Source organism: Crinia signifera, chromosome 4 (genome assembly GCF_055691185.1).
Source record: "Crinia signifera chromosome 4, ASM5569118v1, whole genome shotgun sequence".
In the NCBI taxonomy this organism is placed as follows: Eukaryota; Metazoa; Chordata; class Amphibia; order Anura; family Myobatrachidae; genus Crinia; species Crinia signifera.
The window spans coordinates 303441095-303457810 of record NC_139220.1 but is presented as its reverse complement, the minus strand read 5'-3'; the positions used below and the strand labels follow the sequence as shown (position 1 = coordinate 303457810).

At 41.2% G+C, this 16716-nt stretch overlaps 1 protein-coding gene across 1 annotated transcript in view; it reads left to right on the top strand.

Annotated features, from left to right (window-relative positions):
* The window catches only part of LOC146073259 (uncharacterized), a 385449-nt gene that overhangs the window by 41497 nt on the left and 327236 nt on the right, over positions 1-16716 (top strand). The window contains exon 7 of the mRNA XM_083180446.1: positions 11093-11743. Coding sequence (XP_083036572.1) covers positions 11093-11743 — 651 coding nt within the window. The remainder of the gene's footprint in view (positions 1-11092; positions 11744-16716) is intronic.

The following is a 16716-nucleotide window of genomic DNA, read 5'->3' as shown; positions in this document are numbered from 1 at the left end:
TAGTTCACAGGAAAATATCCAATAGATATATTGAGAAATAGGTTGATAGGTGGGATTTGGAATAATTATGTGTTATATTTCTTTATGCTTATGCGTACGATGATACTTTGGGAGCAGAGGAGAAAATATGATATGGTGTCACCCGCAGCCTTAGCCCTTTAGCATATAGGTGTAGATCTCTGATGTTTAGCTGGGTGTGTGACCGGCCACGGGGTTGTAGGTGTTATTGTATTGTATGTAATGTATTGTATTTTAAATGTTGTCCTTGTGAATTTTTGCAAAAGTAAATAAAAACTAAATTAAAAAAAAAAAAAAAGTCTGGGTGCACTGATATTGCCAGCTGAACACTTGACCACGTACCAAAAACATTTATAAATGTATCAGCAGGGATGTTTGATGTTTCTCAGATTGCGGGTTAACACAACCCTATGAGACATTCCTTGTCCCCAGCTGAATTTTATGGGGACATGGTAAGGCTATGTTTGTTAAAAACCACATGCCATCGTTCATGCATTTAGATAAATATTATGTGCAGGACATAATATTTTTCGATGCTACATACAATAGGCGGGCCCACGCATCGCATCAGGGGACCCATAATTTTGCATACTGTCCTTCGATTTATCGCACAGATGCGATCAAAATCGAAGGATTGGATGTGATATTGCCCTATTGTATGGGTTGCCCAAAGCTTCCAACAATCTGATAAAGAGCCAGACTGGAAGTGGTCATCGCTGACATCAGAGACCCTCCCCAGAATCACATTGGCACCCCAGTATATTCACAAGCACAACCAGAGAACCCCATGTTTCCACTCCAAAACATTGTCTTCCTTTCAATCAATCTGTGACGGCTATGTATATGGATATTTATTCACAAACTGCATGTGTCAATGTGCAATGTGGATGCTACACATGCGCAGTTATTCAATAATCGGTAGGATTGCAATTTCAATAAATAGTAACCCATGTTGAATTAGGTCCAACGTTCACAGTAATGCACCTTTTAAATAAAATTCTATCATATAGTAATAATAACAATTTATATATTTGTCAAATAAAACTTGACTTACTGATAAGATCATATCTCTAAAATAATATCTAAAAATGATTGTATATTTATCAGTATATTATCATGTATAATATAATTACCTTACTCTGGGGATGCTTTCTTTGTCTCTCTTACTCCTCCGTCCTCCCAGCTCTCCAACCAGTAACTGATCCAGCAGCTCCTCCATCAGCTCCCAGTGGCCTGATACAGCCTATTTATAGTCACTCCTCCCCATCTCTCCCCAGTAGTTCCCAGGATGCCCTGCAGGAATTCTTACACTGAGAGGTGACATGTAAATAAGGGTCACATAACATTAGTATACAGTCATTCACCACAGCAGCTCCTCCTGCCCAGCTCCTTGTCTTGTAAATGAAGTGTAAATATTTCTAAAGTCACTTACTACAATAGGAAATGCTAATTTTACACTGGCAGGGTAACACCTTGTATTGTAATTAGATTAATTGGACCTTTTATTTATTGTTTGGGCAGAGTTTCAGCAGAAAGACTTGTTCTACATATCAGCAGGAAAATAAGTGTTTTAAATTATAACAGTTATAGACATATTTACACAACCATAATGCCAATCAGTAATGATATAAAAGGATATGTTGGGTCTTAAATTGATTTTAAGTTATCTTTCCTTGATGTAAAACTTGATGTAAAACTCAAAAATAGATAGAGGGGGCGAAATGTAATAGAGTGCGATTTTTTAGACATGTGCGATTTTTGGTCAAAAACGGCCGAAATCGCACATTTTCCGAAAATCGCACATTTAATAGGTTGAAAATCACGGTAAAAAATCGCACTTTTTACCGCGAAATCGCACTTTTAGAAGTGCGATTTTTAGTCACATTTCAATTCGCATCCAGATGTTTTCCCATTATAAAGTATACAACTCGCAAATGTAATAGGGTGCGATTTTTGGTCAATGTTACCAAAAATCGCAAAAAAAATAGACCAGGTTCTGACAGGCGAATTTGACAGAACCATGCACAGATCATTGAGATCTGTGCATGGTTCTGTTAATAAAAATGTGTAAAAGTGTTTTTATAAAAAAAAAAACGGCGTGGGGTCCCCCCTCCTAAGCATAACCAGCCCCAGGCTCATTGAGCCGGACCTGGTTCCAAAAATACGGGGGAACAAAAAGCATAGGGGTCCCCCGTATTTCTGAAACCAGCCCCGGACTCTTGGACCGGTCCTGGTTCCAAAAATACGGGGGACAAAAAATCTGGGGGTCCCCCGTATTTTGAAACCAGCACCGGGCTCCAACAGCCCGCGGTGTCATGCCACAGCCGGGGGACACTTTTTATACAAGGTCCCCCGGCCAAAACATGAGCACCGTGGCTGGTCAGCCTTGGACGGGGTACCTGGAGGAGTGGGGACCCCCCCAATAAAGGGGTCCCCCCCCCCAGGCTTCACCCGTCCAGGGCTGAAGCCCGGGGCTGTCACCGGCGTCCGTGGCCAGTGGACGCCGGCCTGATAGGGTTAAATCCATCATACATATCATTACATTGCTTTTTACCGGCGAACTACAAGTGCCAGCAGACCTCCCCCGCATGCTGGGACTTGGAGAACCACAAGTCCCAGCATGCAGGGCATTAATGGGCCCGCTGGGACTTGTAGTCCACCTGTAAAAAGAATGTTTATAAAAAACACACACACAGAGAAGTACAAGTTTATTACACACACACACCTCAATTTTACACCAGCATACTTACCATTCCTGGATCCAGCGCTGGTCTGGCTGCTTTACAGCCGCCTCCCCCCGCACTGACAGGCAGCGGGGAGAATCGGCTTTCTCCGTTGCCTGTCACCGGCTTTCTCCGTAGCTTCTGTAGCTCTGTCCCAGTGCTACAGAGGCTGAGAGCGTGATTGGCTGAGCTACAGTATGCGTCTCCATGGAGACGCATAGCTCAGCCAATCAGGACTGAGCTATGCGTCTCCATGGAGACGCATACTGTAGCTCAGCCAATCACGCTCTCAGCCTCTGTAGCACTGGGACAGAGCTACAGAAGCTACGGAGAAAGCCGGTGACAGGCAACGGAGAAAGCGGTTCTCCCCGCTGCCTGTCAGTGCGGGGGGAGGCGGCTGTAAAGCAGCCAGACCAGCGCTGGATCCAGGAATGGTAAGTAACGCTGGTGTAAAATTGAGGTGTGTGTGTGTAATAAACTTGTACTTCTCTGTGTGTGTGTTTTTTATAAACATTCTTTTTACAGGTGGACTACAAGTCCCAGCGGGCCCATTAATGCCCTGCATGCTGGGACTTGTGGTTCTCCAAGTCCCAGCATGCGGGGGAGGTCTGCTGGCACTTGTAGTTCGCCGGTAAAAAGCAATGTAATGATATGTATGATGGATTTAACCCTATCAGGCCGGCGTCCACTGGCCACGGACGCCGGTGACAGCCCCGGGCTTCAGCCCTGGACGGGTGAAGCCTGGGGGGGGGGGACCCCTTTATTGGGGGGGTCCCCACTCCTCCAGGTACCCCGTCCAAGGCTGACCAGCCACGGTGCTCATGTTTTGGCCGGGGGACCTTGTATAAAAAGTGTCCCCCGGCTGTGGCATGACACCGCGGGCTGTTGGAGCCCGGGGCTGGTTTCAGAAATACGGGGGACCCCTATGCTTTTTGTTCCCCCGTATTTTTGGAACCAGGACCGGTCCAAGAGTCCGGGGCTGGTTTCAGAAATACGGGGGACCCCTATGCTTTTTGTTCCCCCGTATTTTTGGAACCAGGTCCGGCTCAATGAGCCCGGGGCTGGTTATGCTTAGGAGGGGGGACCCCACGCCGTTTTTTTTTTAACTTTTTTTTTTTTTGCACAAAAGCGCATTTATAAAAATGCGCACATTTTCATGACTAAAAATCGCGGCAAATCGCATTTTTTTGCCGCTAATTCGCATCTCATTACATATGCGAATTCGCGGCAAAAAACGCGATTTTTAAAGGTGCGATTTGGTGCGATTTTTTTTTAGTCTAAAAAATCGCACCCTATTACATTTCGCCCAGGATATTCTGTCTTTGCTTTTAGATATGAAGACCGCAAACAAACAGTTGTGCGTCACAGTGGCGCTGCTGATAGTTATCCCACCACCTCTTTATACAATAATAGTACTTTCCTTGTCACAATACTTGAAAGGTGGTGTACTGCACTTTTTCTCTGTAACTCAAATGAAACAAAGATAGTGCACAATAAGATTTTGAAAAGGGACATGTCTTTAATTCCTCTAGATGCACTCACATTCTGTTCAAAGCAAACAGCTTTGAGGTCGTATATCGGACCAATTACAAAGCTCTGGCTCATCCCTCATGTTTATTTCTTGCACCCTGGGGGAAACAAAGCAAATATACATAGGGCAACTCCATATTCGCAACAATTATATTTATTATAAAATTGCACTCACATAAAAACATATAAAAATGGCATATCACCACTACGGGTACGTTGGTCTCCAATGTTCTCCCATATATTTCGGAACATCCCTCAGTATATGACGACAGTCTGTCAGTCCTCCCCAGGAGGTGTCCAACTTTAGGTGATCAAGTTCTGCTTAAGCGCACTTTCAGACAACGTCCTATCTCAGAATCAAGACTGACAAGACAAACGGAGCAGCCGGGAACCCCGCTCACGGCGTGGGCAATTGAACAAAAACTCCCCTAAAGTGGATTACAAAATGAATAGCCACGGAGCATAAGTATAACTCTTACTTTCTTCGCATTTATATTTCTAAAGCTTACTAACAACTAAAAGCCTATTTTTATGGCTAAGTGACTGAGCATTAACATCTGGCTGGAAACTAGCAATTTGTTTGCATTGGAGTGTGATTTTGGAGAGATCTAACATTTATATCTACAGACTAATATTGTCTCACAAAAGACTGCCGGTACTTATGTATTATCTGGGCTCCCATGTTAAATGCACCCCATTTTTTCATACCCCTACTATCCAACTACGCATGGAGTTGAGTTTATATAGTGTGGAGAGCGCAGCGAGCCACCGTGCCCGAAGCATGGCGAGCGCAGCGGTCTCATAAGAAAAACGGGAGCCGTGATATTACATAAGTACCAGACTGCCGTTAATCCCTGCTTTGCAGAAGTTAACCCCATGCATGCCTAACCAAGCCAAAAGCCTGCAATATATTTGTCTTTGCTTTCTATCTGCATTCTGAATGTGAAAGATAGATAGAGTGTGGATATGAACCACCTGAAAAATACCTGCTTGTGCTGAAAACACCAAAAGCACACTAAGAATAGGGAATAGTATGTTGAATATAAATTTTTTTTTTATGTGATTTATTTTGTTTTATGTAAATTTCACCGGCCGGTGTTCTCACTTTTTAAAAGTGTTTAAAAAATTTTTTGTATTAGTAATCAAAATTATATTGATTTTTATCAAACCAAGTATCCAGTGTCCCTTCGCGTCGTCTACCTTGTATTTACTGTCTTTTCTTCTAAAGAGGGGTTGAGTATGCCCTCTAGACGGCAGCAGGGACATACAATTTCCAGCGCTTTGCTATTACTACGATTGGTTATATAAAAGCTGCTGCGGTAATAAGACGGACACTGACGCCATTATAACTCTTGCGTTACCTGACAATATATTCCCTGGCTACCTGCCTCTATGGATATGTAAAATACAAATTGTCCATACAAATGATGTGAAATTGTTTTATTAACAATCTTAAACTAGACTATTCACTGATTGATAATCTTGGGAAAAATATATACCTACAGCAGACAAGACAGTGTGAGATTATATCCCGATATTGTCATAGTTACTTGTCTTGCACTAGAAATGTGATGTTTCCATCTAAAAGCACATTCACTGGGATAATTGTGTAATTACACCACTAATTGTGTGCTCTCATATCAAGTCACGTGACTACTCTCGGGCTGAAGGCAACATTCAAACATCAAATAAGACTATTACTATTGCTGAAGTGTTCTTAGCATTGTCTTTTGCCACCCGCCCGTATGTGATGTACTATAAAAACACCCGATCGTGCATATGTAATGATCGGGTGCAGTGAATATATGAATATCTAATGAGCGGCTCGGCTCCCGGCCCCCTGCTGGCTGCTCTGTGTAAAAAAGAAATATATATATATATTTTTTTTTTATTAAATATATATTCATGTGCTGTAAGCACATGAATACAAATAGCATGCCCCTTCTCAGAATAAAATTCCTGATTTTTTTACACCAAATGTAAAAAAACAAAACACTTTATTTTAAAATTTCACATTCCACTTCACCATAAAAAGATAGCGATTGCTACTCGGTGAAGCATAGCGATAATAACCTTGAAATGTATTCGCCATCTGGTCATTGATTAGGGTGATTCACCGTTTTAGTCAAAAAATCGCCTTACAGCACGAAAATAGCACAAAATCGCCATAGAACATGGTGAATCAGCCTCATTTAATACTGCCCTAAGTGATACATAGGGGTGAAATGTAATAGGATGAGAGATTTAGAAAGTGAGAGATTTGGTAAGAAATCAATAGTTTTTTTAAAGTGGCAATCATTTACACTGCAAAATCAGTTATATATGTGTGTATATGTGCAATATATTAATATATGATTTTTAAAAGCATAGTTTTAGTATAACCTTCAATAGGTGGGAATAACTCCCCTTCCTATCCATTACTGGTTACAAACTTTAGAACTTGCTTAGCTTTATCACATGTCCTAATGTGGATAGCCACTAATACTATTTTCAATTAATATCTTCTATATTGTGAATAGAGGAGATAAATTTAAAAGAGTGCGACAATAAAAAGACAGTGATTTTCCTTCTATTAACGATATGTAGAACAAGTCTTTCTGCTGAAACTATGGCCAGACAATAGGTGACTCCTAAACAAAAGGCCCCTTTGGTGACATAACAGGATGCCAGAGGCTGCTGTGATCTAATTACTATAAAAGGTGTTACCCTGCCAGGGTGTAATTAGCATTTCCCATTGTAGTAAGTGACTTTAGGAATATTTACTCCTCATTTAAAAGACAAGGACTAGGCAGGAGGAGCTGCTGTGGTGAATGACTGTATACTAATGTTATGGGCCCCTAATTTACATGTCACCATGAGCATCCTGGGAACTACTGGGGAGAGATGGGGAGGAGTGACTATAAATAGGCTGTATCAGGCCACTGGGAGCTGATGGAGGAGCTGCTGAATCAGTTACTGGTTGGAGAGCTGGGAGGACGGAGGAGTAAGAGAGAGACAGAGGAAGGATCCCCAGAGTAAGGTAATTATATTATACATAATATTATGCTGATAATTACACAATCAATTTTACTATTCTTTTGTGACTATGGTCTTGTTATTAGTGATTACATTTTATTTGACCAATATATAATTAGTTAATATTACTATATAATAGAATATTATAGCCTTATTCTATGCGTGACATTGCAGTTAAGTATTCATAAATCAATATACAAATTCATTAAAAGGTCACATTATATGTATACATATATTAAAGGAACTTTATCATTTTACATCTAAATTGTATGTGTCAGTAATGTAGGGGCAGGAATCATTTAGATGTCACATAATTATACTGTATAATACCATATGTGATACAATATATATAATCAGTAATATGTACATTATATATCTCTATGTGTTCTTCATCAGTTCTATGATATCATGTATAAGTACCATATGGACTATATCTATATATTCTCTATCATACTGTGGGATCATTTGTATAATATATCTGACGTAATAAAAGGATAATGCTGCTCCTCACCTTTATGGGGAATTGGAGTGTTGTGCATGCTGGCAGTCACTAGATGGCGCCCAATGGAGCTTCACGTTTTGCCATGTTTGGGAGCTGACATTATGGTTATCTTAGCTAGTTACTTGTGTGTGTGTGTATATATATATATATATATATATGTGACAGGCTCACTAACATGGTGTGGTGTGATGCGTACCTGGACTCTGGACTTGCTGGCTTCAGAACTTCACGGCCTCCTCCTAGGAAGACCCTGTGACGGGGATGGCACAACCAAGAGAACCCACAAAAGTGACACTACTATGGTTAGCAGCTCAAAAGGTTTATTTACCAGTGAAGAAACTAAGTGCTGCTATAAAGAAAGGATTATTAGAATCAAAAATACATACTAAAATACTACACTGCTATTCGGAGCTCCGAGACTATGTACACATTAACAATACAGCATTTAATAGGAACAATTATCGCTCAGGAATCTCAGAATAATATGGATTGCGACGGCCACTACTTACTTATATCAAATAAAACAACACGGAAAATAAGCACAGCAGGATATCAGTTCACATAAACCATGACAGTAAATATACCTCAGCTCTCAGCAAAATGTCCACAGTACAGTTGTGAATGTGCTAGTGTCCCACTCAGTAACAGGGCTGACCATATGCAGAGGTCAAAGTTGTGCAGGGAAGAGTCAAATGCCCACTTTCAGTAAGGAGGCCTTATGGCCCTTATAGTGTCTTGTTTCCTTACTATAGGCAATAGTGGGGGGTATCCTGGGGAATGTCCCTGCTAGGTAATATGAGGGTGTAGGTGGCTGTCAGTATGAGGCAAAGTAGTACCTGCTATATTGCTGGCTTCTGCCACATGAATCTCTGGCTATACTGCTGCATGCTGTCTGGACCCTCTTCTGGGTGCTGCAGTCTGCTCCCTCTCTCTCTTCCTTCTCCTCACACTTGGGACTTCTTTCACATGCCTCATTGCACTTGTTCCCTCTGTCTTTATGCAGCACTCTCCTTTTCTCTCTGACACTGGGGTTGTTGCAGCTCTCATTCACAGGGAGTTCACAGGGCTTTCTCCTCTCTCCACACTCCCTCTCACACTGCTGCTGGGATCACCTCTGACCTTCTAGTTTCCTGTCTGCAGGGGAGCTGGGACACTAGCTGACTCTGTTAACCCCTCACAGCCCTGCTGACAGGGGAAAGGACCTGTTCTGGCAGCATTGGCTGCAATGTTAACAACCTGGGGGTACAGGAATAAAAGGGGTACCCCCTTGGGTGCCATATATATATATATATATATATATATTACCACCAAAATAGTGCTATAAAGCGCCCAGCAATTATAATTGTCTTTCCTATCTGAAAACGTCCATAGACACATTTTTCAAATATAAAACATTTATTTTAAAAAACACTTTTAAAACAAGTAATTTTTCACACAATAGTTTCTTAACAGAGGATTTTCTTTTAGATAGTGAATGTGTACAAAATTCTGACGCGTTTCATCTCACTACAATACTTCATCAGGGGTGCTTTAAAAATATCTTTATCGATCTATATAGGGGTTTCTCCTTATTTCAACAATGGATAATTGTTAGTATTGGTATTATTGTTAGTGGCTCAGGAAGGAATGAGCTCTCCACTGGGTGTGCTCTAACTTTACTATAAGGTCTGTTTACTGATCCATATTCTCTCTTCTTTAAGAAAAGACTGAAGAATATCAATTAATTGTTTGATTTCTGGCATAAATATGGTATTAGTATGGCCAGTATGTTTCCACTTATATAGATGTCCAAGATTGGGACCTCAATTAAGTATTTTTCAGAATTTTTTCTCCAATGGATAGATCATTTTATGGTCCTTAAAGATTAAATTCAATTTTTCAAATGAACAAATAAAAGATTCCCGTTATCACCAGCAGTAGCGTTTTCCTCGGTTTCTTTCACATTGGACACAGTGGAGAACACTACTGCTGGTGATACCAGGAATGAATTTCTCATTAGATCACATAGGGCCTTATTTTGGTTCATTCTTTCTGACAAAATCCTTCTTAGATGGGCAAAACCATGTGCACTGCAGGTGGGGCAGATGTAACATGTGCAGAGAGAATTAGATTTGGGTGGGGTTTTACTTCAAAGTGAGATCTATATTGCAGTGTACAAATAAAGCAGTCAGTATTTTCCCTGCACAGAAACAAAATTACTCACCCAAATCTAATTCTCTCTGCACATGTTACATCTGCCCCCCTGCAGTGCACATGGTTTTGTCCATCTAAGAAGGATTTTGTCAGAAAGAATGAACCAAAATAAGGCCCATAGTCATTTATATTCCATTCCCAGCTAATGGGCAATCATTAGGATCAGGGCTGCCATCAGAATATGTGGGACCCCGGACTGACAGAACAGACAGGGCCCCTCCCCTTTCTCAGACAGTCAGCAGCACTGGCCGCACTACTCAATCTATACATTGCTGCATGGGAAATGGGAACTTTGTTTATGACAAATTACACTTTATAGACTATAATCCTGGGCCCAATTTCTGTCTGGGCCTGGATAGAAACTTCTCTGAATGAAGAACACTTAGCACCAGGTGTATTTGATATGTAGGAAGGTTATGTTTCCACTCTACCAAGGGAATTCCAGTGTAGAATAGCAGATGCTCTAAAATATTCCACGTGGTGTGAACAACAGAGAGTCTTGGGAAATATTCCCTACAACATAGGACAGGGGGTAATTTTAGTCTTCTCATGTGCGGCTCCTCTCACCCCCTGCCCCTTTCCTTATATTCTCATGCATTAGCTTATGATAAATTTATGGACAGCAATACTGCTATTATCTCCACAAAGGTTTCTTGGAGGAGTTTTCATGTATTAATTCCTCATTTATGACAAACGGCATCATATTTATTTGGTATATTAATGGAATGACATTACTGACTATTATATTGTGCTATTTCTTGCCCACTGTATTTGCTATGATATACCATTTGGATGTTTGCCTATTGCCATGGATATATAACAGTCTCACGTGCATTGAATAATCTATTATTACATGTCGTGCTTTATGTAATACAATTGTACTTGAAATTCAATTTTTTTTTGCTTGTTTTTTGTGTTTAATCCAGAAATTCTGCTAAGAACATTACAAGACATTGTTAAAAGGACATTATTCTCGGATCAAGCCAACTATAGATAGTATTTTCCTATACACCTCTGAAGTATTTTCTAAAGACATTCTCATTTTCTGCATGGGAGAAACCTTCCACAGCTAATTTGTATCTTATCTATGACAGGATGAGTCTGACAGGAGATAGACCACATCTGTGCTCTGAGTGTGACAAATGCTTTACATATAAATCACAGCTTCTCATACATCAGAGGAGTCACACAGGAGAGAGACCATATCTGTGCTCTGAGTGTGACAAACGCTTTACATGTAAATCAGCGCTTCTCAGACATCAGAGGAGTCACACAGGAGAGAGACCATTTACATGTTCTGAGTGTAGCAAGTGTTTTATCACCAGGCAAGAACTTGTTATACATCAGAGGAGTCACACAGGAGAGAAGCCATTTAATTGCTCTGAGTGTGACAAAGGCTTTGCATACAAATTAGATCTTCTAATCCATCATAGGAGTCACACAGGAGAGAGACCATATCTGTGCTCTGAGTGTGACAAACGCTTTACATGTAAATCAGCGCTTCTCATCCATCAGAGGAGTCACACAGGAGAGAGACCACATCTGTGCTCTGAGTGTGACAAACGCTTTACATGTAAATCACATCTTCTCAGACATCAGAGGAGTCACACAGGAGAGAGACCATATAAATGCTCTGAATGTAGCAAGTGTTTTTCTCAGAAATCACATCTTTCTGAACATCAGAGGAGTCACACAGGAGAGAAACCGTTTCAATGCTTTGAATGCAGAAAGTGTTTTACAGAAAAGAGAAATCTTCTTCTTCATCAGAGGATTCACACTGGATAAAAACACATTAATGTTCTAAATGTAGCAAGTGTTTCACTAAGAAACAAGGGACCTTATTCATGTCCCTACATTCGGACTCCTTCGTTTGCAAAGTGTCCGATGTTGGGCTTTTGGCACAGCATAAGATGACATTTTACAGCAGAGCCGGGCGACACTGATGTTATGTGTCTGCACATGTGTAGGGTCAGTTCTGCGCATTTGCAGATGCTGGGTGCGTGCACCCATGGCGAACAACCTTTTCGCTGGGTGCGCACACCCAACCTTGTGGGCAGAGGGCTGAAAGACAGGGGGCACTGAACCGGTCCATTTTCATATGGGAATACCCAGCGCTTCATTGAGAATGCTGGGTGTGCTCATTCTAACGGGCTGATGATGCGGGTGAGGGGGCAGGTTGCTGAAATCACCAGATATCAGCTGCCCGCCCAATTCCTTCAGAATGCACACACATCTACAGTTTCTCTGAGCAACCTTAGACAGGAGAGCTGTGACCAGTAAGCTGGGGGCTGCTTTTCCCTTGGGACAATCTCTCTGCTGGGAAATAGAGCTGCAGTATTACAGACAATGACGATGTGGCTGCCATTACTGTGCCCTGTAATATACAGCTGTTCTGTTCACACTGGTGCTGGGGCTAAGACAGGAAAGAACTTTAGGTACTTGTTAAGTTTCATGGCGGCTGATATATCGGATGCGATATCTGCCAATGCGATCCGATGTGATTTTTTTATCTGTTCGTAACCCCACTATCCACTACGCATGGAGTTGATCTTATATAGTGTGGTGAGTGCAGCAAGCCACCGAGTCCGAAGCGTGGCGAGGTATGCGGATTTCTCGTCACACTATCTAAAATCAACTCCATGTGTTGTGGATAGTGGGATTATGTACAGGTAAAAAATCGGATTGCATCGGATCGGTTAATATATATCGGCCGATATTGCATCTGATATATCGGCCGCCATGAATCTAAACAAGTACAGAGCTTTATATCCATTACAGAGTTCCAGCATCTCCTCCCAGTCCCTATTATACCTCCGTATTCTGTCCCTCATACATTCCTATTGCTGTCTTATCTCCCTCTGATTCATATACTATGTATTATATTGTATAATGGTGCAACTAAGACACCAGTCCCCTGTATCCCATATTAATCACTGATTATACAGCTGTTTGTTTGCTGGCACTAGGTGATTAAAGCTGATATCTGGTTGCTGTGGGTAACAGCACATATTTTGTTTTTACACCATGTTTTGAATAAAATCCCATTGATAACACATTGTTTACCATGTTTATGATCAAGAATTTAATTAAAATGACAGTGATTATAATCAAACAATATCAGTAACTACTATTTATGTTACTGACAGTTATCCCCATAATACTTGTTGTTGAATAAATACTGATCCTTATAAATGATATGATTCTGTTTTTGGCTGCTGATCTAATATATTTTATTAGTATTAAATCCTTTTGTACATTGTTCTACATTTTAGAAGATGGGACCATGGAGATACAGATGGAGCCACCATCATCTAGCCTGCCTATGGCGTTTGTCCTGCCATAGGTTGCACAGCATGGTATATGGCATTATATACCAGCAAGACCAGTACTATATAAAAGAGGAGACTCTTGGCTTTCAGGGCAGACTAACTTCTATTTTATGGTTAGAGTGAATAGGCACTCCTGCGCATACCTTTACCACACAATAATACAAATGAAAACTTCAGACTGTCTGTGTATATAATAAAGATAGTGCTTTTATTATGAAATAAAAACAGGTAAAAAAAGACCTATGTAAATTGCATAGGTAGTTCATAAAATGTTAAAACAAGGGGGGAAGGTGGTGATCTAATACCGGTATACGTTCTATAATACAATGACAAACAGACATATAACATAAATAAAGTCCAGAGTATGGATAGGCAAAAAGTCTTTGAGCCAAAAGTTCTGAGGCCTTGAGTGAGCAAAAGGTAGGCCGGGGTTGGTGGAAGTGTTCCACACTATTGCCCGCAATCTGTGGTCCTTAACAGGTATGGATGGAAATTACCGTGTGTATCTCTTTAAGAGATAGAGTGGTGTCTGCCAGCAGACTCGTCCTTTTCCCGCGGCTGCAGTGAAGTAAGGCAGCGGTCAGGGAGGTCTCTGGAGATAAACGCGTTTCACCCGTCAAGCGGGCTTTGTCAGGATGTGCAGAGTAACTGGTAACCATCTCCGTCTCTATTTAAGCTGGGCTGGCGTGACGCGGTTGCCGCTTGCGTCATTTCCGCCCAGATACAGCTTCCGCCCTCACTCCTGTAGTGAGCTCCGTGTTAAGGTATATCCGCCCTTGTAGGATTTGGCTTCAGGTATTGACTTCCACCCTCTTTAGGCATAACGTGTGCTACCTGTACGGTCTTTGTGGTGGGATAGCAAACAACATATAACTACTAACATATACACGAGTGACAGATGGTATTAGAGTGCTAATAAGGCAAGGTATCGGCGTTTTGCAGACAAACTAGTAGTTTGCTGAGGACGCAGTGTCCAGTGCCATCTTGTGGGTAAAAAATATTTATACATGTATGTGCATATACACAGTCTGATCTGAAGCGTCCTGGAGAGTTTTATCAAATAATGAATTGGCTGTGAGTAAATAATTATTTGTAGGGTAATAGGAGAATTTTAAAGGAAAAAGGAAATATATTATATAATATAATAAATATGTTAAAAGTTCATACAGGTGGATAGTATATATGGGGGGGGGATGAAGAGTATGTCAAAACATTTTATTAGTGCAACAAAAAGGGGAACATCTCATTGACATTGAGCTCTATGTATGTCATAGGTAATATAGAGGGGTCTAGTGTTGTATGGGGATAACACTAGGGTATCTCAAAAAGATTATGATAAAAATGAGAATATAGTACTGGCTGCATATGATGCGAGGTCCATCAGGTATGTGGGGTGAGTGATGGTGTGATAAGGTAGGCTTTGTCAATCTTTGAGGAATGCGGCGATCTCAAAGTCGATGTTTTACCCGTTCGGTGCGAGGGTACCCATTTCGTAGATCATCTTTGTTTCTTCTTTGGACAACATTGTCTCATAGTTTCCTCCTCTCCATGAGGTCTGTATTTTTTTCAGACCTATAAATGTCAGGTCTTTGGGGTTGGCATTATGTTTTTCTGTAAAGTGTGCCGGTATACTATGGTTCTCTTTTTTATTACTGATGTTGCACAGATGTTCTTGGATCCTAGTATGGAGTTTTCTCTTAGTTTTTCCGACATACTGGAGTCCGCACGGGCATTGGAGAAGGTACAGGACGCCACTGGTGTTACAGCTTATCCTCTCTTTGATGGTATGTATGAAATCATTAGTGGAAGAGGGGACTTCTTTGATCAGATTAGTGCTGGTGTATCTGGTTTTTCTGCATGCTGTACACATGCAGCATCTTGAGAAGCTGGATCCTTGTTTGGTGGTTTTCTCTTGTGTCTTAATGTGGCTTTTCACCAGGGTGGTCTTGAGTGTAGGGGCTCTTCTGTATATCACCCGAGGTCTGTGGGATATGATGTCCTTCACATTATGGTGTAGTAAAAATTTCAAAAGTTGTAAAATAAACTGTTTACCTATTATTTACCTGTTACCTAAAGTATTTAACGGCTACCACACCTTGCTTGTGGTTGCTTTAGGTGTATAACGCATCTACATCCAGTGAGAACAAAAACTGGTTGTCCTCAAGACTGATGTCATGAAGTCTACATAGGACATCTGCCATATCTTGCACATATGAGGGTAGGTTGAGTATAAAATGTCTCAAATGAAGGTCAAGAAATGTGCACGCTTTTTCTGTCAATCCTGCCTTTTCTGATAAGATAGGCCTTCCAGGTGGATTGTCCATTTTTTATGTATTTTTGTTAACATATAATAGGTTGGCATTTTGGGAGTGTTACTTTGTATGTACTCATGTTCTTTTTGTGTGATTGTTCCTTCTGATTTAGCTTTATTAAAAAAATTATGATATTGATTTTTTTAGTTCTCCATTGGATTGAAAAGGGTAGAATTGTAAAAAAAAATGTCATTTAATTGGTGATATGCTTCCTTTAAAATTTTGGTACATGTGAGTTATCCGGACGCCCGATTTCAAAATCGGGTCGGATCGGGCACATCGCATCGCATCGCATGCGACCATCGGATGCGATGCGATGCGATGACCCGATTTTTCCATAGGAATCAATGTTAAAATGGACTGAGTCCATTTTAACATGGAATTCAATGGGAAAAAGGGGTCCTTTTCATACCCCTACTATCCAAGTGGGCATGGAGTTGGATATAAACCTGTGGCGAGCGTAGCGAGCCACCGAGCCCGAAGCGTGGCGAGCGTAGCGAGCCCCGCGAGGGGACACGGAATACCGTCCCCTCGCGGGGCTCGCTTCGGGCTCGGTGGCTCGCTACGCTCGCCACAGGTTTATATCCAACTCCATGCCCACTTGGATAGTAGGGGTATGAAAAGGACCCCTTTTTCCATAGGAATCATTTTAACATTGATTCCTATGGAAAAATCGGGTCATCGCATCCGATGGTCGCATGCGATGCGATGCGATATCGCATCGCATCTGATTGTATGCCTTAACTTAAGGCATACAATCAAAAAATCGGGCGTCCAGATAACTCACAAGTACCAAAATTTTTCTTCTGAACAAATGACCGTATTACCTCCCTTATCACTTGATTTCACAACTACATCATGCCAACCTTGTATCTCCTTGATGACAGTGCTTGAAAAATAGAGGGTCTAAGGAGCAGTAAAATGTGCTGATAATACAGCTACTGTAATATGTACTGGGTATACCCGATGTCTGGAGAAATTCCTTTCACCAGTTATGCCCTAAAAAGCCCAGAAGGACTGAGCTGAACACATACGCCAGACAGCAAATATGGCCAGTGCTACCCCAAATCCTAGCAATGCAGCAAGGAAATCGA